Below are 27,473 nucleotides of genomic sequence, written 5' to 3' on the forward strand. Positions count from 1 at the left end.
CTCTGTCAAATATTTGTTATGTAGAAGAGCTTGAATGTACAGCATTGAGGATGCAGAATATGTTTATGATATGTATTCTGGTATATTGGAAAGACATCTTGATAAAAGCAGGTTGGTTATGTTAGATCAGGGGTGGCAAACTGGGCTGTTGGTTTTTGTTTTAACCTTTCAGTTAAGACCTAGACAACCAGGTGAGGGGAGTTACTTTCTAATCAGTAACCTTAATTCCACAATCAAGTACAAGGGAGGAGCGAAAACCCACAGACATTCCGCGCACCGTGGAATGAGTTTGACACGTGGAATAAATAGATCGTTAACTGATCATAGAGACCACACACACTGTGGGGCCATAGTACCAGACCATTTCCATCCATTTGGGGGCAGAATTGAGTTGTCACAATATTATTTCATGGCGATGGAAGTAGCTAACAGGCTGTCATTACTTGCGTTACGTACATGCATCACTGTATAAATGTGTCTTTGTAGGCTATTTTATAGTTCACCGCTCAGCGGAGTAGTTTTTATCTGGGATTATAAATTGCATTAGTACTGTACCTCAATAGTTATATAATTTTAGCTTTGCATTATCAATGTTAGTCAAAAATGTAGGGCCGGCTAATTATTCAACAGGCAAGTTATCCACATGTCAAATGGAATTGTATTGAGGGAAAACGCCTGTCAGCATAACGGCCACACGCGATCTATTATGTACTATTTAATAGGCTCTAGTTTGCATGGACTGACAATGTTGCCATTCTCATAAAATTGCCATTCTCATGAGATTTGCATACGCATAGTAACTATTCAGCCAACGCTGCGCTGGAACTCTGGAACTTGTTGCTGTCACTGGGCGGGCCCTAATGATGTTGTACGCCTAGACGGGGGGTGTAATTCAAGTGAAGGAAAATCGAGTCAAGGGAGTTACCTCAACGGCTAGTTTTTCGAGATATGAGATCGGGCCATATTTCATGTTCGTCTTTCTCTAAAAAAAATTAAAAAAGAAGTGGAGAAAGATCCAATTGAGAGTTGCACAGCCAACATTCTGCCTATCTGCTGGTGGACAAATGTACCCCCCTCCCCGTGCATGCACAATTTCTCTGTGTTTACAAGTGATTGAAACCGTGCCAGCGAAGAGGGAAAAGGATAACCTAGGAAGGAGGGATGGTGGACAATTCCGGTAGCAGCAAGGCACAAATGGTGAGTTGTTTCCCCCTGTTTGGCGCTGTGCCCTGGCTGGGTCTCGGCTGTGTCATAGCCTATAGGAGCGAGGTAGCGAACATTTATTTGCAGAGAAATATAGTCTCGTGCTTTTAGCCTATAAAAAGTAACGCTTTAAAAAAAATGCAAATCCTTATTAATATTTGGTTTTGATAGTTCAGCGTACGTCATTGCCAATGTCCTGTTTTAATTACAGTTATAAATCCTACTGCAAATAAATAATGTATAGTGCGTAACCCAATAAAATAGATCAAATGCATGCATATTTTTATGCACTGTAATCTGCTCCCCTAATATGATTTAGATAGGGGGGGGGGGAGAGTATATGTGCGTAGCCAGCTACGAACCTATACGCTGTTTACTCATGTACGTTTTCTGGAGCCTCGCCATATACATCCGGAAGGCTAATTTTGACTGACTGCACGAATAGAAGAGGCTGTAGGCCTATGTGTTTTGGATAAAATTATATTCGAACTTTAACAATCATCTAACGTTAATTTTGAATGTAGGATACATCTGGGTTGATTTATTGTTTCGGATTTAAGCTAAATTGACACCTTTTGATGATAAGAAACAACTGTACGAGGCTACATGGTTCACAATTATTTCAAAGTTGTTATTGTTACTGATGTTTCTGTTAAAATCCAATGGTTTACATTGTTTTAGCTCATTCTTAAAGTGGTGCATATCTATTTCAATTGAGTGTTATGCGTTAACTCGAATTCATTTTTTTCAAATAAGAATCATAAATGCAATATGCTGTAGATCTATCTACAGGACGAAACGTGGTCTTGTAACTTCTGTATTATGTGCAGCTGTGCTGAACATTGTATCATTTTCCTATACTACACCTACGTATAAATATGTCCTGCATTTTACTACTGTACTTTTAGATACAATCACGTGTAGCACCAGATATTGCATACCATACAATCCTTTCCATGCAGTATATTTCTTTGTACTTTTTGTTGTTGTTGTTTGTTTATTAACAGTATTTTGCAGTGTCTTCTCCCCTTTCCTCAATGTCAATTAGCCTTTCCCTCATCTATTGTGCTCATGTTGAAACTTACCCATGTTATCCTCATGAAGTGGATGGTTTGTTGTAGCCTACTGTACCAAGTCTAATCCTGACATATGGGACTTCCCTGTTTTTTATGTCTAAATAGTCCACTTTGTGTTATGCATGTTTTTATTAGAACCTGTAAAGCCAGACATCCAGTGGTAATTTGAGTTGTTGGTTTATGGTTGGCTATTGATGTCTTCCTCACTTCCTCTCCCAGCCCAGCATGTCACAGGAGAGTGGTCTGGGGGGTGTCTATCCTCAGGCAGGCACTGCAGGAGGAATGAAGCTGGAGGCTGTCATGGAGCAGCTGCAGCGCCAGCAGCAGGCCAGGCTGGAGATGGAGTGCAAAGAGAGGCGGCTCCGTGAGGCCCACATCATGTACGCCCAGCAGGTAGCAGCGCAGCAGGCCATCCTGGCCGCGGCCCGGGCCTCTGGAGCTGGCTTCATGGGCAAGGCCCTGGTTGGAGGTGCAGGGATACCCAGAGGAGGCCCACTGTCCCGGGTCTCCAACCAGAGCAGTGTGGACTCGGAGAGGGAGGATGAGGAGGACAGAGGCCGGGATTCAGGGGATGATGAGGAGATGATGGATGGAGACGAGGGGAGCGAGGAGGAAGAGGGAGGGGCTAGTGGTCTTGAGTACCTCCGCAAGCAGACACTGGCTCTACAACAGGGTGCCTCCCGCCTCCCAGCGCATCCATTTGGCAGTTACTCTACCTCGGGCCCCCAGCAGGTGCCATTGCCACCTGCCAGGGTGAAGCAGGAGCCTGACGAGAGCCGCTCTCCTGCAGGGCCCCATTCTGCCACCTCCCCCAACGGGCAGGCTGACTGGAATAGCTTTGAGGATCAGTTCAAACAGGTAAGGCCACCTTGGCTTACCGCCATTCTACTCTCCTTATAAATGTATGTCAGTTCTCCTTTCTTAGATATATTCTCAAAATCCAATCCCAATGTAATTTTATGTCTGCCCTTGACATTAAAGAATAGATTTGTCCACATGAAGAAAGATTGGCACATTTCTTTGAATATTTCTCCTCGGCAGCTAACCTGGTATCCAAAGTTGTACTATCTCTTCCCCAAACACAGTGAGTCAACACAAAGCTGTATAATGAAAATACAAATGTCCCCCTTGGTAAGTAAGCGTCATATAGGGGGAAAGCCTTTCGCTATTTTCCAGTCTCCTGTTGTGTGTGTTGTCTGATTTGTTTCTGCCCTCTCCTGCTGTGAGCGGGTGGGTTAATCTTAGCTTCGACACAGACCTCTCAGCCAGTATCTTTGTGAGACACTTACAATCACTGGGGAGGGCTGAGCCGCTCTATGGCTTTTGAGGCCAAAAACCCTAGAAGTGTGCACTGGCAGAGGGCCAGGCACGTGTGTCGCTCTCACTCACTGCGCTCTCTCTCTCTCTCTCGCACTCAGTGATTTTTCTCTTGCGCTCTCCTGGCAGACATGCAGCACACGGGGTGAGAAGGTAGAGGTATCCTAAGGCACAGTAGTGGTGCTACCCATCTGAAGGGTTTCAGCACTGTGCCAAGTGTACTTTTTCCATTGAAGGTAAATATTTCCTCACCGCTTTGTCACGGCGCGACAGAATGCAGAGTGGAATCCAAGCTATCCTTCATGGTTGAGTCAGCACTAGGGAAGTAGCATGTGTTGTGTAACAGCCCACCAGTGGTTGATATAAAAAGCCATGTTGCAGTGGAGTTGACAGATGTAGGAGGCAGAACAGATCTATTGCTGTGACTGACCGTTGCATTGCGTGTGCTGCACTATCATTTTCCAAGGATGTCATTACTGTCTATTTAAAGGGGAAATGGCTTTGGGACTGTCACTCTGTCTATTTCCAAATTTAGCTCCACAGGAGTGATGGTGGAAGGGGAAGTAAATAAATGACAGCAGATTGAGCCCTGGATTAGAGGCAGGCAGACAGCAGCAGTGCTATGGTTAGAGTAGGCTACAGTTCTCACAAAGAACAGACGGACAGGATAGAGGGTGTAGTAGACTTCTAGCTACCACATTATTAGATCACAGTGGAAACAACCTGAATGAAAAGAAGTTTGACCACATTGTTATGTGACTGTGAACAAAAAAATGCGTCATTGGCGGCAGTAGGTTAGAGGTGGTCGACATGTCTCTGTTTAGGCCAGTTGTCAGACAGCCACCAGTGATCAGAGCAGGAGAGGTGTCGCAGAGCCCTGGCCTGGCTATCTGTGGCGTGGTTCTTTTATTAGGAGAGGGGATTGAGCCTGGGGGGTTGGAGAGCCATTGTCAAACGAGAATTGGTCTGCGCTTTTTTTGTTTCCTCTCTTTTATCTTTCCTGTCATTATGTCAGTTCTGCAGTATTTAACGACTGCTCATCTCTTGTGGCAGTTTTAGGTTGCACTGCTGAAGGGGGACCTTTTTGATGGTATTGTCTTCAAGAGGCTGGAGAGAAGCCCCAGCAAATGCCACAAATACCATTCTCTGGAGGGAGTGTTGATTCATATTTTCAAAGGCAATGGCACACCATAATCTGGGTGTTTGAAATAGCCTATTATATTAATTTATATTAAGGTTATAAAAACAAATAGAACATCCTACCACTGATTTGATATTATGCAATTGTTATATTAGCCAAGAATGGGAAAGGGGGATACCTAGTTAGTTTTACAACCTAATGCATTCAACTGAATGTCCTCTAAGTGTTTCCCAACTCCAGTTCTCCAGAACCCCCAACAGCACACATTTTATTGTAGCCCTGGACAAGCACACCTGGTTCAACTTGTCAATTAATCATCAAGCCCTAAATGAGTTGAATTAGGTGAGTTTGTCTGGGGCTACAACAAAAATGTGTGCCGTTGGGGGTACGGGAGTTGGGAAACACTGCTCTACGATAGCACTCTGTGTCAAAGGTGCATGGTGTAAAGATTGGGGGTGGAGAGTTTGTGTTTTCTGTCATTGACGCATGTGTCGTGACCTCGCCCTTGCCCTAAACAGCAGAGTAAATAATTGTCAAACGAGAGGATGGACAAAAGCATTGCGTGGAGTGTTGGCCGGGGTGTTATTGGGCCTGGGCAGATCACTCTCTTTCCCCCCGGTCTGGGCTCCGCTGTAGGCCCACTAATTGAACTCTCGTATCCCTCTCCTCATGATAATCTCCCAGTGATTAATAGAGTAATAATCACGCCTGTGGACCGTGCCCTGGTGTGTCGGGCAGTGATAGCTAACTCCCTCCCTAGCAGCTCCATACTGGAGGGGTTGAGCTGAGCATTTTCTAATGATTATACTTGTGGTAGACTAGAGGTAGTTTTGGTTTTGCTGGTTTATCTGCCGTATCTTCATGTTTACATCTTTGATGTTCCTTTTTTTTCTGGTGTCAAGGGAGACCTAATCAACAAAAGTTAGACTGGGGCTTCATTTGCATTGTAGTGATGACCGAGTCAGGGAGCGCTAAGTTGGGTCTAGGAGGGAGTGCTGGGAAGACCACTGGAAATGTGAGAAATGGTTTCTTTGCACTGTGACATGGTTTCTCAGAGCCCCTCTCTCATCGCATCATTAAACTCCAAGCACGGCTGGTTTCTACTGCTGGCTGCTGCTAGTTACTGGCCAGGCATTAAAACATGTTTGTTGAATGCTTGCTGTTGCATAATTCAGCTGTCGCCCCAACAACGCATCAGTCAGGAAATGGAGAGCTGGCTGCACAGCTGCAGCTGCCTGCGATGCGATCAATGGAGGTTGTGGAAGCTGCTTTTAGAGCAGGGAGGAGGGGGTGAATGTTAAGCCTCATTTATGGCGGACATATTTAGCAGATGTATTCCACTATGCATTTTGACAATGAAATGTGGATCAAATGCAGCCTGATGCATCTGCCCAGCAGAGTGCTGGGAAGACCACTCGAAATGTTGTTATTTTTTGCACGGTGACATGGCTTCAGTTCTCAGAGATCGAGGCTGTGGTTGGAATTATGGGGCCTCTCTCCCTCCTTGCCTAGTCTGTGATACAGTACAGGTGTACGGCATCAGTATGACCTTGTTAAAGGCTTCACAATGTTGCCTTGTTTGTATTCACTATCCAATGCCACTTACTACCTGTTTTTCAATGATGTTGTATACTTGTTCAGTTTGAACCCTCCCATCTCCTTTGTTTAGCAACATCCTGTTTGTTTTCTCCTATTGACAGCTACTACTGGGGATCTGTAGCTATTATAAGCCAGATTCTTGCCGTGTATAGTTAAGTGAACACAGTCTGCTTTTAGTTTATTTTCCTACCTGCCACAGGCTAGAGTTCTTCTCACACAGCCTTTTTTAACCAACAGAATTTCCCGGCCTAGATAATTCTTCACATCTATTTATAGAACCATTGTGAAACACCTATTTGTTGTACAGCTGAAAGCATTAAAAAAAAACACACACAACGGTGTCTCATTAGTTCTACACAGGTTTTCTAATGGTTGTGTTTAAAGACTGGTTGAATAAGTATAGCCTAGTCCTGTTGTAGAATGTTTGTACAGTCTTTTGTCCACTCAGATGGATGTCTCTTGTGGAGCTGGCAATACAGTAACTAACTTTACATTTTTCATTTCTGGTGTTCCATTGAGACTGAATCGTTGGTTACATAAGATCAATTACTTTTTTGTGGACCATCGAGATCGCCAATGTGCATGAGTTTCTTTTCAATTCAGAATATAGGAACTAACAGAATAAGAACCGATCAAGAACACACATCCTATGATCTGGGCTTTCTTGATGTGTCCTAATGTGATTCATGTGATTGATAGGCTGAGCGCTAAGGGGTTAACATTGCCTAATTTGGCCTGTTAATTTCAGAGCTTGTCTTAAAACAGATTAGACTGCTCAGGGCCTCCATGATTCCAGCTTTAGTTTTAGTTTGTGGTGGACAACTACCCGGTGAGATTGTGGCTGGAGCCAGGATTTATGATAATACAGTTTGAGAAGTTTATGATTATATAAATTAGGATATCCGTAGTTTATGTTGCTCTTGTGTTAGGCTGATTTAAGATGTGGCTTTAACAGTGTGTTTGAACTAAGTGTCCTTGTATACGTTTCTATTTTCATGCTTCAGGCAGTCCACATGAATGAATGATGTATGTTGATGTTTTTCTTGTGTATTTTAATCCAGTCTTTATTTTCATAACCTGGGTTTCAGTGATGGAGCATTTCTAACTCTTTAAACAAACTCGGCGCTGTGTTTATACGTTTGCTTCACATGGTGCCTTGCGTCTGTAGTGGGATTTTCTGTCTGTTTGTGGCCCAGTGCTTTGTGGGCCTTCGTTGTGCCTCATTAACAAAGGGCCCTGGCTGGGTGGTTTGGGTGTAGGAGGCAACACGCGATTAGCACCGACTCCACCATTCTAATAGCATTCTTTCCATCAGAGAATAGTCTGTACTAAATGTAACTGTGCTAGTTTGACTTGGTATAGAAACCAATACAGAACCTGTTTAGGTGTCAGATTTACAGAGATTTAGAAGGGAGACGTGAGCCTGAGTAATCTTGTGAGATGATTGAACCATGGGGCTATGGGAAGGCTCCTTTGTGGGAGTTTGCTTGCGGTATCCTGCTCCTAACAGTCAAGTGTGGAATATTCCGAATATAACCTAGAAATAGAGGTAGAGAGATGAAGGGGGAGACGTTGTGGAGGGGTGGGGTCAGGGGGATATTGGTCTGTCTCAACATTGCACTGCCCCACCCAAAGGAAACATTCCAGACGGAATTAAAGAGTTAACTGTTCAAACAGTGAGCATTCTCATTGTGGCTCCTACAAGAGGCTGGGGGGGGTGGGGTAGCGTAGCGTATCTGTGCTGTTCTGTCAGGGCCGTGATTGGTGATCTTTTAATTTATTTTAGTCATTGTCACAGGGGCTGTAAAAGAAAAAGGAGCGGGAGGGGAGGGCTGGTGCAGGGAAAGACACTTATTTTATTTATCCCTGTCTCAAAGGGCACACCTGCTGCTGCTGGGAGAGAGCCCTCCCGGGGAGGCTGGTCTGGTCTGGGGGAACCCTTATGGCTCCTCTCCACTTCTCTCTCAGACAGACAGACTGACAATGCTGTGCTAAAGATGTGCACCAGCTGACCTGACCAGAGCTTGGCCCACTCAACCTCAGCTTTATTGGCAGTGATGAGTCTACCGACCATGGATTGGCATAGTGATTTTTGTCTGAGGCTACAGGGAAGAAAGGAGTTGTTGAATTTCAAGATCCGTGCTCTTGATTGCAGCTCCAGCACTATGGCCACATGAACCAAAAAGAGGCCAAATATTATTAAAGATGGTGTTTTCTGACACCATATGTAATAATAATAATTTGGTGGGTGTTTCTATATTTGTCCTATTTTATACATCTACAAGTAGGGCGGGGCGATATGGCCTTAAAATCATACACTTGGCCAAAATGATTTGTTTAACGTCTCATTCCAAAATCATGGGCATTAATATGGGAAGGCTTTCCACTAGGTTTTTGAACATTGCTGCGGGGACTTACTTCCATTCAGTCATGAGCATTAGTGAGGTTGGACACTGATGTTCGGCAATTAGGTCTGGCTCGCAGTCCGCTTTCCAATTCATCCCAAAGGTGTTTGATGGGGTTGAGGTCAGAGCTCTGTACAGGCCAGTCAAGTTCTTCCACACCGATCTCACAAACCATTTCTGTGTGAACCTTGCTTTGTGCATGGGGGCATTGTCATGCTGAAACAGTAAAGGGCCTTCCCCAAACTACCCCGAACCATTAAAAAAATAGCCCCAGCATTACTCCTCCTCCACCAAACATTACAGTTGGCACTATGCATTGGGGCAGGTAGCATTCTTCTGGCATCTGCCAAACCCAGATTAGTCCGTCGGACTGCCAGATTGGGAAGTGTGATTCATCACTCTAGAGAACGCGTTTCCACTGCTCCAGAGTCCGAAGGCGGCAAGCTTTACACCACTTCAGCCGATGCTTTGCATTGCACATGGTGATTTATGGCTTGTGTGGGGCTGCTCGGACACGGACACCCATTTCATGAAGCTCCCAATGAACAGTTCTTGTGTTGACGTTACTTCCAGAGGAAGTTTGGAGCTCTGTAGTGAGTGCTGCAACCGAGGACAGATGATTTTTAAGTGATACGTACTTCAGCCCTCGGCGGTCCCGTTCTGTGAGCTTTTGTGGCCTACCACATCACGGCTGAGCTTGTGTTGCTCCTAGATGTTTCCACTTCACAATAACAGCATTTACAGTTGACCAGGGCAGGTCAAGCAGGGCAGAAATTTGACCAACTGGAAAGATGGCATCCTATAACGGTGCCATGTTGAAGTGACTGAGCTCTTTAGTACAGGCCATTCTACTGCAAATGTCTAGCTATGGAGATTGCATGGCTGTGTGCCCGATTTTATACACCTGTCACCAATGTGTGTTGCTGAAATAACCGAATCCACTAGTTGGAAGGGTCCACATACATGTAGTGTATCCCAATTGAATTTTTTTAAACTTATGGGTGATTTAATTATACATCTCGATTAATTAAAAAAATTCTCTAAAGAAACTTTATTGTACAATTTAAAGGTAAAATACGCTGCATTTCAAACAGTCAGCAATAAGCTATTGAATTCACCGCTTGTGAAATTATACCTAGGCTTTCCACAACCACAAGACCCACTAATAATTTAATTATTGTTCATTTAAGATATGAACACACCCTTCTGTCTGTCTCTGTTTGAACAGCCTGTCCATTTTGTTCAGATGTTGAAGTCAAGCAGCCTACCTTTTTTTTTTCTCAGAATGAGAACAAGTTGCACATATGTAAAACAGCCTTTCTTTGGCTAAAATGCTCCTAGCGGTACATGGTAGCGCAATGCCACACGTGACAAACTGAGCATTACATTTCCAGAGTCAATGTTCATTGATACAACCACAATGTGAGGAGTTGCGACATGAAAAAGAGTATAATTTAGAAAAGGTTAACTTCCCCTTTTATTACGGTAAAATATTGTCTCATGTGTTTCGCTGTCCATATGAGTGATTCTGTTGGACCAAACCTCAAATGCAAATAGCGAGTTGAAACTGCTTGTCAGAGAGGAAGAAGTGATCTCTCATCTTTGTTGTTAGTGGCAGGGGGAGGAGCTTGGTGTGTGTGTGTAAATGGGAAGACAACGTGAGAACAAGTGGCCATAAACACGCATAATAAATAAATTACCTGGATTCTTAATTCGATATATTGCCCAGCCCTATGTACAAGTGTGTATTAATATTCATGTGTGAATTGGAAATGTGTTTTTCGCATATCCCAACTGAGTCACCCTCAGAGTTGGGTCACAGCCCCCCTCCTGTCAGGGATTCAAACTAGCAACCTTTCGGTTAGTGGCCTATCGCTCAAACCACTAGACTACCTGCCGCCCTAACCTCAGTGATGTTTGAAATGTACGTTCTTGATAATGACAATAAGAGTATGGCTTGCTTAAATCTGATCTCTATTTCGTATCAGTTGCAATGCTGAGCACAAAGTTTACCAAGGCAAAAGTTCTCACATTTTAAATGCAAATGGGACATGCCCTTAGGGCTATCACCCCCCCCACGAAATCGGAGGATTTGACTTCCTTGGCCCTTATTGGAAAGCTACTGATGGCTGGTGTAATCTGATCAGTCAGCAGCAACCGCAAGCCCGGCTCCCTATCTCCCTCTCCCCCCTCTTCTCTATTGCACCCCCTTTTTTTCTCCCTCTCTCTTCATCCTCAATGACCATATCCTTCCCACTATGACATATCTCAACACCTGCTCTTTAATGAAGCCCCCTATGCACAGACAGATGAGAGGAAATGGCCGAGTGAAACAAAGGCCTCCACCATGGCTGCAGCCAGGGAACAGAGCCAAGCTGAGCTCCGATGTCACAGCAGAGCCTCGTCATTAAACTTAACATTTCTATCTCCGTCTAGAAGTGAGTGAATTCCCACTAACACCACTGACTATTTAGTATCCGTAGCATGTCCTTAGAACAGACCGGAGGGAAGGGTGGTCCGGGTCGGGTCTGAGTTTAATCCTGGCGTGTCGAAACCGGGCTGCGCTCCCTATTGAAAGCACAGTGTGGAGGTGAGGAGTGAAAGGCGTTTCGCTATTGTTAGTGGCCGTCTCCGAACCCTGGCGGTGGTTTGGCTCAGGTCCAGGCCAGTGGCAGGCGGGCCCTGAGTTGCTAAATGACCCGCTGTGTCAGAGGCCCTGGGTAAACAACACTGCAGCAGCAGCGCAGCTGACTGGAGCCTGGCACCCAGCCAGGCAGAGGAGCAGGAGGTGTGTAGGAGGGAGGCTTTCCTTTCACTGCTGCCTTTCTCTCCTCCCACCTCACCGCAGTCCACCCCCTGCTCTAACGGCATGTGCAGACGACCTGCCTGCCAACCTCCTGTGTAGCGTACAGTATATTACAGCGCAAGTGTGTGGCCAGGTTGTTAATCTGCCAAGTCTTCACAATACAGGCCTCCATGTAATCGCCCCCGCTTGTCAGCACCGGTCTCTTGCAGAGGAGGCAGAGAGAGAGAATTTGCCACTCGTTTATAGTGGTAAACGTAATATTTCACAGCAAAACCAATGTCTGCTTTGCTGTGCCAGCTGATGTTTTCACACATTCGGAAATCTGAGAATTTTCACCGTGTCGAGTCGTGTTTCACCCTATTTCTGAACTAAAAGACAGTTCAATATTGCGTTCTCTGTGTTGTTGTGAAGTAGTGAAACTTGTATTTTAGAGACATTTCACTTGCAAATCAGGCACATGGGATAGATTGGACTTGCGAAGGTCTTTCTTGAGGCTTGTCTTTCTGAGCTCATGTTTCTCAACTAAAACAACCCTACTCCCAACTTTGAAATCAAGCAAACTACTTTTGTCTGATGTCCATATCAGTCAGAATATGGTGAACAGTTTCTGGCTCTAGAGATTCAGATTAAATTAAATGTGAGATATAGAAATGGGGGTTTGATAGATTAGGAAATACAACCTGTGATTATTTTTTGCTGATCTAGTTAGTAGACAATCACATTCTCAATAGAACTATGAACCATGTCAACTGGAGTTGATCATTTCAAAAGCCGTGTTGGTAAATGATTTAAAAGGTTGGTCCAAAAATGTTAATTATTAACTTCAAGCCTTTGAAGAGAAAGAGTTGGGACTGCATTGAATGGTAAAGATTATGTTCAGTATAAAATGGAGGATACTGTGGTATACCTGATAAGGTATGGAATGAGTAGGAAGATAAGAACATCAACTGAAAAAAAAGAGCCTTTGCAAGTTTTGGATCCTTGCAGATTTCAGAAATCAGACATTTGCATGGATCTAAATGTGAGGACTGTGGAGGCTGTTTTCTTTCCTCACCTGAATTAGCCTAGATTGGTCCACCATCTGGTCAAACAAAAGACATCCAGTCAGACCTGCCTGACTCAAATAAATGTGTTTTAATCCTCCACGAACAATTAACCTAGAATGGTTGACGCGACTAACGTGACTCCACAGCGCAGGGAGAACTGTGACCACACTGGTCTGGAAAGGAGGAGAATTTACATGACACGAATGGAATTCAATAGAAAAGGCTTTGAGAATGTAAAGGGATTTTAGAGATGTGCTTGTTTTGAAAAATAACAGGAATTTCACATGAACAGTGGATACCAAAATGTATCTCAATCTTACCTCAATTTTTTTTATGTCCTCTGGATTCGAAAAGAAAAATGACGAGTTCAACAACGGTGGGCCTGACAGTTAGCCTTAATTATCGCACAGCATCTAGCCTAGTTTACACAATGCTTTTTTCCAGAATTTTCTCTGGCCTACATTGATTTTGTCACCCTAATTTTGGCCATCCTACAAGGGTAAAAACCTAATAATGAATTATGATAGAAAGATTAGGTTTGGACGATTTGGTTTTTATTTGTTTAATATGAAGAAAGTACAACATTTCAGGAGCATTTTTGTCAAACTTGTTTAACTGCATTACTCAAATGTTGAAAGTGTCAGTTTATCGTTCTGTACGCTTTATAGCATCAATATAGTAAATGTCAGTGGGTTGTTTACTCTTATGATTTAACTGCTAAATAAATAGTTATTTCCTTATTTAGCAGGAACTCTATTTTTGAACCACCCAGTAGAGAATGTGAAAGGAAGGCCCGGAAAATGATTCCTACCACCAAAGCCATAGACTGTTCTTTGCTTCTTCATGGCAAGCGGTACCGAAGCAACAAGTCTGACACCAACGGCTCCTGAACAGCATCTATATCCTCAAGCCTTAAGACTGCTAAATAGCTAACAAAGTGGCGTCACCGGCTTTCTGCTTTGACACTCTACACACACTCTACACACTCATTCACACGGACACTCCAACACACTCCAATGCTTACTTACAAGCCCTTCCCAAGAATCTCGAGAAATATTTTTTTTATATAGAGAAAAATAATAACAAGGAATAAATACACAGTGGAACACGGGATACCAGTGCAGAGTCGATTTGCAGGGGTACTAGGTAATTGAGGTTGGTAGATGTATACAGTGCCTTTGGAAAGTATTCAGACCCCTTGGCTTTTTCCACATTTTGTAGTTTCTTATTCTAAAATTGATTACGTCGTTTTTTCCCCCCCCTCAATCTACAAACAATACCGCATACTGACAAAGCTAACTTTTTTTATAAATTAACACATTAGTGCTTTGTAGAAGAACCTTTGGCAGCGATTACAGCAGGGGTGGGCAACTCCAGTCCTGGAGTGCCTGATTGGTGTAACTTTTTCTCCATCCTTAGCAAATACAGCTGATTTATTCAAATTGCATTCTAAACTGAAGATCATGATTTGGTGATTATTGGAGTCAGGTGTGTTAGCTGGAGCAAGAGCCTGATTGGTGTCATAGTTTTGCTCCAGCTAACACACCTGACTCCAATAATCACCAAATCATGATCTTCAGTTTAGAATGCAATTTGAATAATCAGCTGTATTTGGTAAGGATGGAGAAAAAGTTACACCAATCAGGCACTCCAGGACTGGAGTTGCCCACCCCTGGATTACAGCCTCAAGTCTTCTTGGGTATAATGCTACAAGCTTGGCACACCTGTATTTGGGGAGTTTCTCGCAATCTTCTCTGCAGATCCTCAAGCTCTGTCAGGTTGGATGGGGAGCATTGCTGCACAGCTATTTTCAGGTCTCTCCAGAGATGTTCAATCGGGTTCAAGTCCGGGCTCTGGCTGGGCCACTCAAGGACATTCAGAGACTTGTCCCGAAGCCACTCCTGCGTTGTCTTGGCTGTGTGCTTAGGGCTGTTGTCCTGTTGGAAGGTGAACCTTCGCCACAGTCTGAGGTACTGAGCACTCTGGAGCAGGTTTTCATCAAGGATCTCTCTGTACTTTGCTCCATTCATCTTTGCCTCAATCCTGACAAGCCTCCCAGTCCCTGAAAAATATCCCCACAGCAAGATGCTGCCACCACCATGCTTCACCGTAGGGATGGTGGCAGGTTTCCTCCAGACGTGACGATTGGCATTCATACCAAAGAGTTCAATCTTGGTTTCATCAGACCAGAGAATCTTGTTTCTCATGGTCTGAGAGTCTTTAGGTGCCATTTGGCAAACTCATAGTGGGCTGTCATGCCTTTTTACTAAGGAGTGGCTTCTGTCTGGCCACTCTACCGTAAAGGCCTAATTGGTGGTGTTCTGCAGAGATGATTGTCCTTCTGGAAGGTTCTCTGATCTCCACAGAGGAACTCTAGAGCTCTGTCAGAGTTACCATCAGTTGAATTTACCAATCAAGTTGTAGAAACATCTCAAGGATGATCAATGGAAATAGGATGCACCTGAGCTCAATGCTTATGTAAGTAACATATTTCTTTTTGTTTTTAATACATTTGCAAATGTCCAGAACCCTGTTTTCACTTTGTCATTATGGGGTGTAGATTGCTGAGGAAATTGTTTTATTTAATACATTTTAGAATAAAATTAACAAAAATGTGGAAAAACTCAAAGGGGTCTGAATAGTTTCCGAAGGCACTGTATTTAGGAATTTAGTGACTAGGCAATAAACGGTTCCAGCAGAGTATGTGATTTATTTAACAAGGCAAGTCAGTTAAGAACAAATTTACAATGACGGCTTACCGGGGAACAGTGGGCTAACTGCCTCGATAAGTCAAGAGTTGATGTAAAAAGGGTCAATACAGATAGATGCCTGTATTGCAAGAATAAAGTTTTTTTTTTATGATACCCTTATGTCTCAACTCCTGAAATTGTGTGAAGAGCAGACTACCAAAACGGGAGAGTCAATGAACATTGATTCTGGAAAATAAATGCTCTGTTTCTGTTTTGAGCTGCATTGGGGTACCACGTACCACTAGCAGCATTTTAGCCAAAGACTGTTATACTAGCTGTCTAATCTGTGTTTTATAAATGTGAAATGAGCATAAAAATCTATTATACAAGGAATTGGCAACTTTTCTCATTCTGAGAAATAAGGTAGGCCACTTGATTTTCATCATCTGAACAAAGTGGACAGGCTTGCATGCTGTTCAAACAGTTAGAGATGGACTGAAGATTATGTCCATAACAATTACACTGTTCTACCTTGTTAGCTAGCAAATAGATTACAAGTTGGCAAAACTTGAAGTATAAAAATGAGCTTGTGTCCTCACTAGCATGTGGGTTTGTGCTTGAGAGATTGAGACCTACCTGTATTAATATTCTAGGCCTGCTTCCAGAATTTCTCATTATTAGTGAATGTGCGTTATGCGTGTTTTGTGGTTAAATTTGTTACAAAAATTGTGTTTTTATAGACAGACCTGAAAGCCAGATCAGTGATTATTGCAAAAAAAAGCATGTTAAACTATTTTGAGTCAATAAATAATGATTTGGTCTTATAATTGTTGAAGTCTTGTATTTAGCCTATGCTATGTATCATTTCACAACCCCCGAATTCGTTCGATTATTGCTGACTGTTTTGTAATGCAGTGTATTTTACAAACAAACCTTATTTCGAGAACAGTTTACGAAATCAAGATCTATATTGTGAATCGCCCATAACTTTTAGAAAACAATGGAGAATTTATTCCATCTCGCCCAGCCTTACTTGGGTGGCTGGAGTCTTTGACAATTTGTACGGCTTTCCTCTGACACGGCCTGGTACAGAGGTCCTGGATGACCGGGAGCTTGGCCTAAGTAATTTACTTGGCCGTACGTACTACTCTCTGTATCGCCTTGCCGTTAAATGCCAAGCAGTCACCATACCAAGCGGTGATGCAGCCAGTCAAGATGCTCTCAATGGTGCAGCTGTAGAACGTTTTTGAGGATCTGAGGGCACATAACCGTGCCACAGCTGTGGTTGAACAGAGAGTACAGGAGGAGACTGAGCATGCACCCCTGAGGGGCCCCCGTGTTGAGGGTCAGTGTGGCGTATGTGTTGTTGCCTACCCTTACCACCTGGGGGTGGGCCCGTCAGGAAGTCCAGGAACCAGTTGCAGCTGTTGTTCAGTACCAGGGTCCTCAGCTTAGTGATGAGCTTGGAGGGCACTATGGTGTTGAATTCTGATCTGTAGTCTTTAAACAGCATTCTCACATAGGTGTTCCTCTTGTCCAGGTGGGAGAGGCCAATGTGGATGCAATAGAGATTGCATCATATGTGGATCTGTTGGGGCGGTAGGTAGGGTGTACATAACATGCACACACATTCATACTGACTCTGTGTATATGTGTGTGTGTGTGTGTGTGTGTATATATATATATATATATACCACCAAATATGCTGCACCACCAAATATGCTGCTGCTACTCTGTTTATCATATATCCTGATGCCTAGTCATCTTACCCCTAATCATATCTACCTCAATCACTCCAGTATCCCTGCACATTGTAAATATGGTACTGGAACTGACCCTGTATCTAGCTTACTTATTTTCTCGTGGTCTTATTTATGTTTCTTGTGTTTTTTGTTCTACTTGACTTTTTCATAAAATGTATAGTACTGCTGATATTGATTACTGCATTGTTGGGAAAGCACGAGAATGGCATTTAACTGTACTTGTGCATGTGACAATAAAACTTGAAACATGAAACCTAAAGGGCATGTACAAGTTAAATGCTTCACTTTGGACCTAAATAAATCTTTAGAAATTTGTTTTCAAAGTGACTTCAGTGACTTCTGTTACTCAGTGTTGTAACTAATATTAAACCGCAGGCTATAGGAAAGTATGACATTTCACTTGACATCCTGATGCCTAGTCATCCAAGTGACTTATTATGTGAGACTTGATGTAACACACTTCCCTTTGCGTACTGTATTAGCCCGCCACATGAAGTGACTTTGTGAGAATGTACAATAGAGCTGCAGCAGCCAGTGAGCAGCAGCTGGACTCCTCTCTGCTGCCTCCCTGGGGCCTGGAGATGAGCTCCAGATGCGTGACGCCTGAGGCCTGGGTGGACGATGCAGGAGCCACGGGGCCACAGCTCCTCTCAATGCAACAGCAGCAGCGGGCCCACAGTGGAACACCAGCCTGGGTCCTCTAGGGAGCCGACCAGACTGTCAGAGGTGGAACACCCCCACACACTTAACACTAGCTGAGACAAAACCGATACCCACAGCCACTGAAAAGGAAAATCAGTCCCTATTGATTAGACCTTGCCACGTTCTGCTCTGCAAAAGGGCTGTGTTTGAATTGGGAAAATTACTTGCGCCATCTGATACTTCAGAATGGGGGAAATTCTTCCTGCTAGCTGCTATGTGACGTTAGGAGTTAAGAAGGAAAGCCTCTGCTCTGAATGAGGCACTCTGTTTTTTTTTATATCCCCACCAGACAAAGAAGTAATTTTCTCATTTAACAGCCGGGTTTGTGGCCCTGGCCCCATTTCATATGTAATTAGATGTGATGTGGCTTAATAGCAGAAAGGCCTTTGTTTATTTCTGAATGTATTGAATTCCTTTGGCTCTGCAGTGTAATGAGAATGGCTATAAAAGCCGACCAGTGACATGTGATGTCTACAGCTACCATTAGCACTGGGGTGAGGTGGATGATTGATGTGAGAGATGCAACATATTTTTAGCCAAAGCTTTTAACCCAAGAAAAAAGGCTAATGGCTCTTTTGACCTGAGTAGAGCAGTGCTTGCTTGGAGCAGTCTTGACTTTAATGGTATCAAATAAATGTAGTTTTATTGTACGTATAATGTACTTAGATTCTAGTCTTAAAAGCTCCCACTTGTTTCTTCACTGGATCTGCTTTTGCACAATCTTCTCGCTCCCCCACCTCTGAGAGCACTTCAAATAAAATGGTCACTACACTTCAGAGAACAAAGGTAATAGCTCCAAATCCAATTATATTAAAGGGGGGTCTGGGTCTCACGCAAATCTGTGCATACAGTAGTTAGATTTGGACAAGTCAACCCATTTACAGTTCAGTTCTCAGACATTCACTCCTAAAGCGGCAGTGGTATGGTGCATGTTGAGCCACAGATGGAATTTTATAAGTTTACTCTGGCTCTGAAGGGGTCTTTCAACCAATGAGTGTGAACTTCTGGCCATGCCAGCCTGTAAACTTTTTGCATTTGCGTGAGGCGGGTGAGAGAGAGTGAGGCAGTGGGGGAGGGGATCTCTCTCTGCCTGAGGAATGTGGTATCTTGGTGAAAGGGCTGGAGCTGAACAAATGCAGACAGTTTATTTGATGAACCAGACTTACTGGTCACCAGCAGTAGAAATGTTTACCCAGAATGTTGATACACCCTGGCTTTCTCCAAGACCCTGCCTTTGTCCTCTGAGTTTTAAACCCTTACTTCTAGTGACTTGGAGAGTCTGAAGAAGCCAAGTAGAACAAGGTGAAAAAGTTGGTCAGTCAGGGTCTGGTTTGTCCTCTCTGTCTCTCTCTTTGCTCTGTAATTGGAGTGATTTAATGGAGGATGGTGGTCTGTCCTGGGGCCTACCTGCCTTTCACATGCCTCTTCTCTTTAGAGGTGCAAGACAAATCGCAGGATGGGCAGGTAGCGACATGCTCTCCCCTCTGGACGTTTGGCCCCTTGTCCCTGGCTCCCCACCGTTCTGTCTGCTGCTCCCCAAAGAAATACATCTCCCTCCAACATGACTGGACATCCAGAGGGCAGGCAGGCTCTGATCTGATTCAGAACCCTGCTGCGTTTCATATAATGATGTATGAGCTTTTGAATGCATTTTGGTAGTTCCAAATGTGAACAGAGAGAATCCGGTCGTATGTGTGTGGAGGAATTCCACCATATGTTCCAGCATTGGCAGTGAGATTTACTCCCTGTGCACATGGAATTGTGATTAGTGAGAACCTTTGTGCTAGCATAGCGTATGGCCGGCTCACCATGAGATCCTTTACAGCCCTATCCACTCAGCACCCCCTCCCCCACCACAGCAAGAGGCTCTATAAAGGATTATATGAGTTCCCGCAGAGGGATAAAGGCCAAGTTTTTTTATTTAGATTAAAGATGGCAGCCCACTGCAATGCCAGTTTTTTTTTTTTTTTTTTTTTTTTTTTTTTTAAGTGTGCTGAAAGGGCAGTATCACTGTCCGACATAGGGAAGTGGATTTGCAGCTGTAGGGAATTAATTTAAAAAAAAAAAGTATTTTACCTTTATTTAACTAGGCAAGTCAGTTAAGAACAAATTCTTATTTTCAATGACGGCCTAGGAAAAGTGGGTTTAACTGCCTGTTCAGGGGCAGAACGACAGATTTGTACTTTGTCAGTTTGGGGTTTTGAACTTGCAACCTTCCGGTTACTAGTCCAACGCTCTAACCACTAGGCTACCCTGTCGCCGAATACCAAGGAGAGTGACAATGCTGTATGAGTTCAGTAACACAGAAGGTGCTTGCTGTACACATAATCTGCTTTAATCCAAGGTTTCACTTCCCAACCAGTAATTGAGTAATGTACAAAGCAAATAATTGAAGTTTTTTTTTTCTCACAATGGTGGAACCAAGTTAAATTATAGAAAGACTGGGAAACATTCTATTTGACTAGCTGTAATTTCATTTTGATAACTTAATTTTATAGGCATTTACTGTTAATGTGAGACACAACATAAGGAACATTTAACCACTGCATGTTTATCTTTGGACCTCATAGAAAGAACCAGTCTTTTAGCATAATTCTATAATTATGCTGTAGAGAGTTCACTGTATGGAGATGCACATTTGCATGTTTCTTGTCATTTATCTCCAGCGTTTTGGCTGGGTTCCAGAACGGTCTCAGAAGTCTTGTGGTATGCTTAGCCCAGAGACAACCTTGAATATGATTAAATTACCTCCCCTTCCCATGTCTGTTTTAGAGATTTCCCTCAATCTTCCAGTTTGACAGCTAGTCATTTTAGGGAAAAAGATTAGTAAGAGGAGTGTGACCTAGAGAAGGCTGTGAGATGGTGACTGCTCTGCTCCCCCAGTGTTGTGAGATCCCATGACTGTCTGTAGATTTACAGTGGGATGTGAACTGTTGCTCTATTTTAGTAAAGTCTGCCTGCCATTGTTGACTAGGTCAAGCTGGGAGTACAATGGCATTTCTCTAGCCCATGATTTACAACCTGCGGTTACCATAGCGATCTTGTTTGAACACCTAATCAAATGGCCTCCCAGACTATTTGCTTTGCTCCCCGCCTCCCCCTCTTTTACACCACTGCTACTCTCTGTTGTTATCATCTATGCATAGTCACCTTAACTCTACATATACAGACTACCTCAACTAACCGGTGCCCCTGCACATTGACTCTGTACCCCCCTGTATATAGTCTCGCTATTGTTGTTTTACTGCTGCTCTTTAATTAATTGTTACTTTTATCACCTTATTCTTATCTGTATTTTTTTTAAGCTGCAGTGTTGCTTGTTGGTAAGCATTTCGCTGTTGTATTCGGCACATGTGACTAATACATTTTGGTGTGTGTGTGTTTTTTAAAGGATGGTTGTGACTCTTTGCTCCAGCTTGTAGGTGATTATGGGTTTTTATGATTAATTCAGCCAGCTAGGGAACATGAGTTTTTCCAATGGAAATCCCCCTGTCCCAAACTTGAGGCTCTTGCTCAAGGTGATCGGTTGAAGTCACACCAGAGTCGTCACAATGATATTTTCCCCAATCTCAATTTCCCTGGTCATAGCAGTAGTATGAGGATGATGAGTATTGACCCGTGCTGTGAGATTGTGTCCGGGGGGGGTTGGGAAGTTCACCATGTTTGCACATCCAGAGCTATTGATCGGGCTTCAGTTCGATCACTGGCCAGGCCCCCGGGGAAAGAGCCATGGCCTGTAGCATGAAGCTGTGGGCGGGACTGTGGCATCTAGGTCCAGTGGAGTGGAGAGGTTAGGGGGCTGCAGCAGCTCCGACCTGCCTCCGGTTAAATACGACTCTGATATGTCAGGGACACGCTTGCCTTCGTTGATTAACCCTAGCCTAGCTCCATACGAGCATAATGTAACTCTGGAAACCAGAACTGCAAGCCAGCCAGCCAGACACACGTTTAAACCAGCCAATGAGAAAATGATCTTCCCTGCTCTCCACCCTGTCCCACAAGCATGTTCAGTGTTATCTGCTAAGTTATCTACAACATGACAATGACCTAGTTCAGTAGGATGTTCTCTTGCAGTATGTGCTGCAGGTTGACCTGCTTTAGTGTGCTTGTGTAGTGTTGCTGTAGAGAGGATTTGCCCAGAGCCAAGGTTTCTCTTTTTCATGTATTTCCCCTTGTAAGCACCACACAGAGCCACACCACATCATGTTGTGAACTATCTCTGTCCCTCAAAGCCCCTCTGGAGAAATGAAGGAAAATCACAAAGTGCTTTTATTGCAAACTAGCCTCTTCATCTAATAACAGCTGCTTATCAAATTGGAGAACTGCTGTCAACATCCTGAGCAATCAATTCTGTCCCCTCCCCCCTTTAAAGCTGCCCAGCGCCTGCCATTAACCCCTCCTGTTCCAACTCGCCTGGCTTCCTCCACCAAAATGGAGGCGTGACTCCAAACATTTGTTTTTAATGGCTGTTTTGTGTTCCCCCTCAGGTATGTGTCGACATTCAACTAGGAGGAGGGATTGTAAACCTGTTTGTGTGTGTGAGATGTTGATTGAAGCATATATGTAAAGAATATAAAAACATTACACACTGCAATACACAATGCTTATTTCCCGGAGATGTATTATCCATTTACAGTCGAGTCCATTTCAAGTATTATGTTTACCACTCAAAATAAAACACACTGCATTTGTTTTGGCAGAAATGGGCCTTTTTTTTCTCCAAATGATTTGCATTTCTGGCATGGTTCCTCCATCTCAACAGAAGTGTGGCTCTTTGAGCTGCTCATCAAGTGTCCTTATGTATATGTGTGTGTGTGTGTGTGTGTGTGTGTGTGTAATCATCCCCAGGCATAGTGCTCTTTTGTCATCAGTCCAGTTCTCTCCTCTCTGAGATGTCGTTCTAGCTGTGGCAGACAGACTGCTTGTTTGTTCCCTCCTGGTGACTCACTAACACATGGATGTTCATCTGGATGATTCTCATCCCTTATTTGGTGCTGGGCCAGTCAGACACGTATGGCCATAATGTGATTATCCCTTCCACCGCCTGGCCAGTAAACCTCCTAACAGCATTACGCTGGCAGACTAGAGAGGGAGAGGGAAAGAGAAAAAAGTTTTCAGCCTCAGCAACACACACTCATGTCTCATACATGCACGTGCACCCACACATACACCAGACCCCATCAGAGGTAGTAAGTACCCTGTTATATGTTTTTAGGATGTGGGAGCCTCATGATAAATGTGGAGCTTGGGGTGGAGTGTGTACATGTTGATGAAGGGGCAGAGATGGGCAATTTATACAAAGTGGTCCAAAAGGCTGTGTTCCACACTAAACACAAACAACATAGTTTTAACATTCCTGGGCTGACCATTTCCCTACAAGCGCCAACATGTCTGCCCATGAGTAGGAGGTTCCTTTTGTATTGGCCCATATTTGATGTCTATTTGGGATAAAGCCCTACAACTGGGGTGACCAACCCTCCTTCTGGAAAGCTGCCATTGTGCAGGCTTTTGTTCCAGCCTCAATCTGATTTATACTAATTCATTTTGAATAGTTTACTGAGTCAGGTGTGTTTGTAGGCCCGGAGCATAATCACAATCACCTTCATCCAGAATTTGACTTGGTGAAGTGGTGCTGTTAGCAATAGACAATATACAGACAGAATATAGACTGAGGAATTTACAGGCCTGTATACCCATTAGCTGTCCATTAGGAGGGGAAGTCCAGGGAAGGGGAAATCCTCTGGCCCCTGGAGCAGACAGTTGGTCAGACAGGTAGGCAGTACCCTAGACAGGGCGTGGGTCAGTGGACAGGTGGGCTGGCCCAGACGCTGGAAGTCTGTCATTTAGCAGTGACATTCTATCACACAGATCGTTGTTCCCTGTGATGCCACACACCTTGACCCCCGCTCTCACAGCGCAGTGCAGCACGGAGTGTCGCTTGGGGAGATGTGTGTACTCTAACAAATGGTGGCCGATAACCCAACTGTCACTGCTCACTGTCAATAGTTATATTATATATTCACCCTATGGAGAGGGAGGGGGCTACTGGTAGTTAAATCTTCAGTGATGAGTCACTCACACATTCAGATTTGGTTCTCTCAAATGTCATTTTTTTCCCCTCGGGTTGAGACCTCGCTCTGTTTGGATTTGAAAATCCAGCCGTTGTAATGGAAGGGGGCGGCTCTCGGAGGGGCTGTGCGTCTGGGTGTTTTGAGTGAGAAAGGCAGAGGAGAGACAACCAGTAAAAGCACAGCCTCCTTCATTATCAAAGCATTGTGCCGATAATATCAAAGAGCCATTCCAGACTCTGAAGTCAGAAGGACTTTGAGAGTTCAGTGTATTCAGTGCCAGACTAGTGAAATGATTGAGTGTGACAGATATAGGTTTATGGCTTTTTACATCACAATGACCTCTGTGCCATGGAAAAGATAACAACAATGTTGTTTATGAGATACAGATCGCAACATTTTGAATGAAAAAGTAAATACAAGTATGTGGGATTCTGCATGGTCATAATATGAATTATCTTATGTTATCATTTCTAATGGTCCAACTTGAACAAAAGCAACCAAATAGTGTGCAAGGGGGGTCAATAAAGATTTCTAAATGTACTATTTTGTACTTTCTTGATGGTCCTGTTGTAATCTTTGTTACTTAAGGCTCGCACACATTGCACCGAATGTGGGTCTAGCGTTCATCTGCTGATTGTTAAGCGCGCTGTGTTTTATGGACCACCCGTTGGTGGGTGTCTGACTGATGACATTTTCACAGATTCTAAATGTTAAATTGGTGTGCAAATCACAGCCGTCGCTCTGTTCAGAGGTGCAAAGTCCAGCCAATGCTATTGGTGTGTCTGAGCCTATAGTGGAAATTTACACCTAAAGTGTTTGCTAAGGAAAACTATGCAAGATTTTTATTGTAAAAAGTTATTTGTTTGACCTGTTATTTAGAAACACGAAGAGGGATATTTGGATCAGAACTGGATTGAAATCTATATGTGTTGTAAGCTGATATTAATATCTATTTAAACTGCATGACCATTGGCAACCATTAAGATATAGATGTTCACATGCCCAGTGAGTGAAAATAACTTACTCTCTGGGCCCTTGACAACCTTTGGCCTCCTGCCTCTCGTTTTCAGGAGTTTTCTTCCGTACTGACCAATGGGCTTGGGGCTATTAACAACCCCTCTCTTCTCTCTCCTGTCCGGATCTTGTTTTGATTCCTGATACTTTTATTGGGTTTGTCTTAAAGGAGAAATTCCTGTTCTGCACATCCTGTTTTACCTTCTACCCCATGTTCCTTTATCTTCCGTCCTGTGGGGCCACTGAGTGAACCCCCCCCTTATGACCAGTCCGCCTCTGGTTAGGGCTACTGACCAGCCTGTCTGTCAGCCCTGCTACACCCCATTAACCTGGCTGCCTGCTGCAGCTGCTTTTGGGTTGAGGGATGGGGGGCCCCAAGGTATCCAGCTGGGTTGGAAGGCCTGGTGGGGGCAGGTCTGGGTCTGGGCCCAGATGTAGATGGTTTAGGTGAAATTGAGATGTTAGCTAATGGGGGAAGGGCACAGGAGCTTCTGAGGAACACACTAACTCCTCAGGCTTCACTCACAGATCCAAATAAAGGGTTTGTGAGTGTTTGTAGGGCTGTCGCAATGACCGTATTACCGCCACACTGGCAGTCATGAGTCATGACCACAGTCAAATTCCACGTGGCCGTTGAGTCACTGTAATCTCCTCTTATGCACTCTGGGCATGTATTGGTAGTACCTAGCTCGCTAACGACCATCAGGTCCTAATGGCTGGTACTCAGGGCTCTATTGTCCCTCTAATCACATTGACATCAATGCAAATGCAATCCAAAATCCATCACTGTATATTACCCACGGAAGAAAAACATTAAAAATAAAAAGATTTAAGATGTCTTTGGTACATAATTGGTTTATCCTATGCTCAAATTTAAACAAATTTTAGTAAATGCCTTTGAGTGTGGACTGTATTGTTATGCATAGCCTACTGGATGGACTAGTTACCTTATGAAACGCTCCAAACTTTATGAGTCTGGGAGAGAACATAGGCCTAGGCGATGCTGTTGGTTCACAGTTGTGCAGGGCGGCTTACAGAGTTTGCCTACAATTATAGTGAATTTGTATTTAATTTTAAATAGCCTAGTAATAGGTGTAGTAATGCACCGATATTACATTTTTGGCTAATACCGATATACGATATTTTTCTTGCCAAAAAAATCGATACCGATAACCAATATTTAAAATTTTAGCAGCATATTAAAGCATTCTAGTACAGTTAAATAGTTAACACACACACATGGACGCAGCAGTCTAAGGCACTGCATCTCAGTGCAAGAGGCGTCACAACAGTCCCTGGTTCATATCCAGGCTGTATCACATCCGGCCGTGATTGGGAGTCCCATAGGGCGGCGCACAATTGGCCCGGCGTCGTCCGGGCCGTCATTGTAAATCAGAATTTGTCCTTAACGGACTTGCCTAGTAAAATAAAGGTTACACATATACACACCACACTGACCAAAAATATATTTTGTTGGCATTCACGTATGTCCCCATTACCAGTAAAACATAATCAAAACCTATTTTTTTCACTTACATGCTGTACTGTTTCGTTGTTTCATTCTCAACCAGGATTTCTATGGAACACCGTTTGCGTGTCAAAAAAGATACACGTCAAATAACACACTTTGACGTGTCAAATAAGCTTGTTGACCAATCAGGACCTGAATGTGACTGCACGTCAAATAATAATTTAACGCGTTCATACATTTTTATGTAGTTATTACACATAGTGTAATCAATCACTCGTATTTCATATATCACAATGATTCATCGATACATATGCTATAATGCTGGTAAAGTTGTCTCGCGCACCTACAGTTCTGGTTGTAAAAAAGCTAGCTAGCTGATGGATGCAAACAATGTTCTTCCCCAAAAACAAAGCAAAACGACATCTGTTTCAGTAGCTATAGTTATATAGTTATCTAACTAGGTGTCATTGTCTAAAATAACCCTAATTTATAAAACAGTTCTTATTTGATTAATGGTGGTGGGACCATTTATGTAAAGCTAGCCACAATAAGGATTAGCCATAATAGTGGACTTTGCAATTAGCCCTCAAAATAAAATCATGGCATAATTCTATTATTTGTATTAATTTGCGTCAATGACAATTTTATTTTGAAGGCAAACCGCAAATTCCACTATTGTGCCTAATCCTTATTGTGGGCTAGCTTCACAACACATAACCCGGTCCGATCAAGACTCATTAGCCAGATGAAACTTGCTGGCTGCTTAGCTTTGGGCAACAGGGTTAAGTAGCTGGCTAGCCATTCAGTTCAATTCCAATAGGCGAACAACAAGTGGCACCCTAGCTAATGCTTACTCACAAGGATTCCTAAATCATTGTTAAGAATAATGAAAATGACTGCATTTTCTACTGGTCATTGTTTCCAGGCTGGTTGTATTGGTGCTATCTAGGTACCAAGCTAAAGCTAGCTACCCCAGAAGTTGCAGTCGAACAAATTATGCTTTATTATCACTACGGTATTGTAGACACATCATTCATGGCAGGTCTTTGCTTGTTTGCAGACTTTTTTTGTACAGCTTTGACAGTGCTGTATCTTTTTTGACGTGCAAAGACTCAAACGGTGTTCCATAGTATCTATGTCGTGAAGCTAATAGCAGTGACGGTATTACC

At 43.5% G+C, this 27,473-nt stretch overlaps 1 protein-coding gene across 3 annotated transcripts in view; it reads left to right on the forward strand.

Moving 5' to 3' along the window:
- The first annotated feature begins 34 nt into the window (after positions 1-34).
- Positions 35-27,473, forward strand: part of LOC112263661 (AT-rich interactive domain-containing protein 3B) — a 60,059-nt gene continuing 32,620 nt past the window's right edge. For all 3 annotated transcript variants that reach the window (XM_042330912.1, XM_042330914.1, XM_042330913.1), the window contains exons 1-2: positions 35-1,197; positions 2,499-3,137. In XM_042330912.1, coding sequence (XP_042186846.1) covers positions 1,162-1,197; positions 2,499-3,137 — 675 coding nt within the window. In that variant the 5' untranslated portion in view covers positions 35-1,161. The remainder of the gene's footprint in view (positions 1,198-2,498; positions 3,138-27,473) is intronic.

The sequence above is a fragment of the Oncorhynchus tshawytscha genome, linkage group LG12, assembly GCF_018296145.1.
Source record: "Oncorhynchus tshawytscha isolate Ot180627B linkage group LG12, Otsh_v2.0, whole genome shotgun sequence".
NCBI classification, from domain to species: domain Eukaryota; kingdom Metazoa; phylum Chordata; class Actinopteri; order Salmoniformes; family Salmonidae; genus Oncorhynchus; species Oncorhynchus tshawytscha.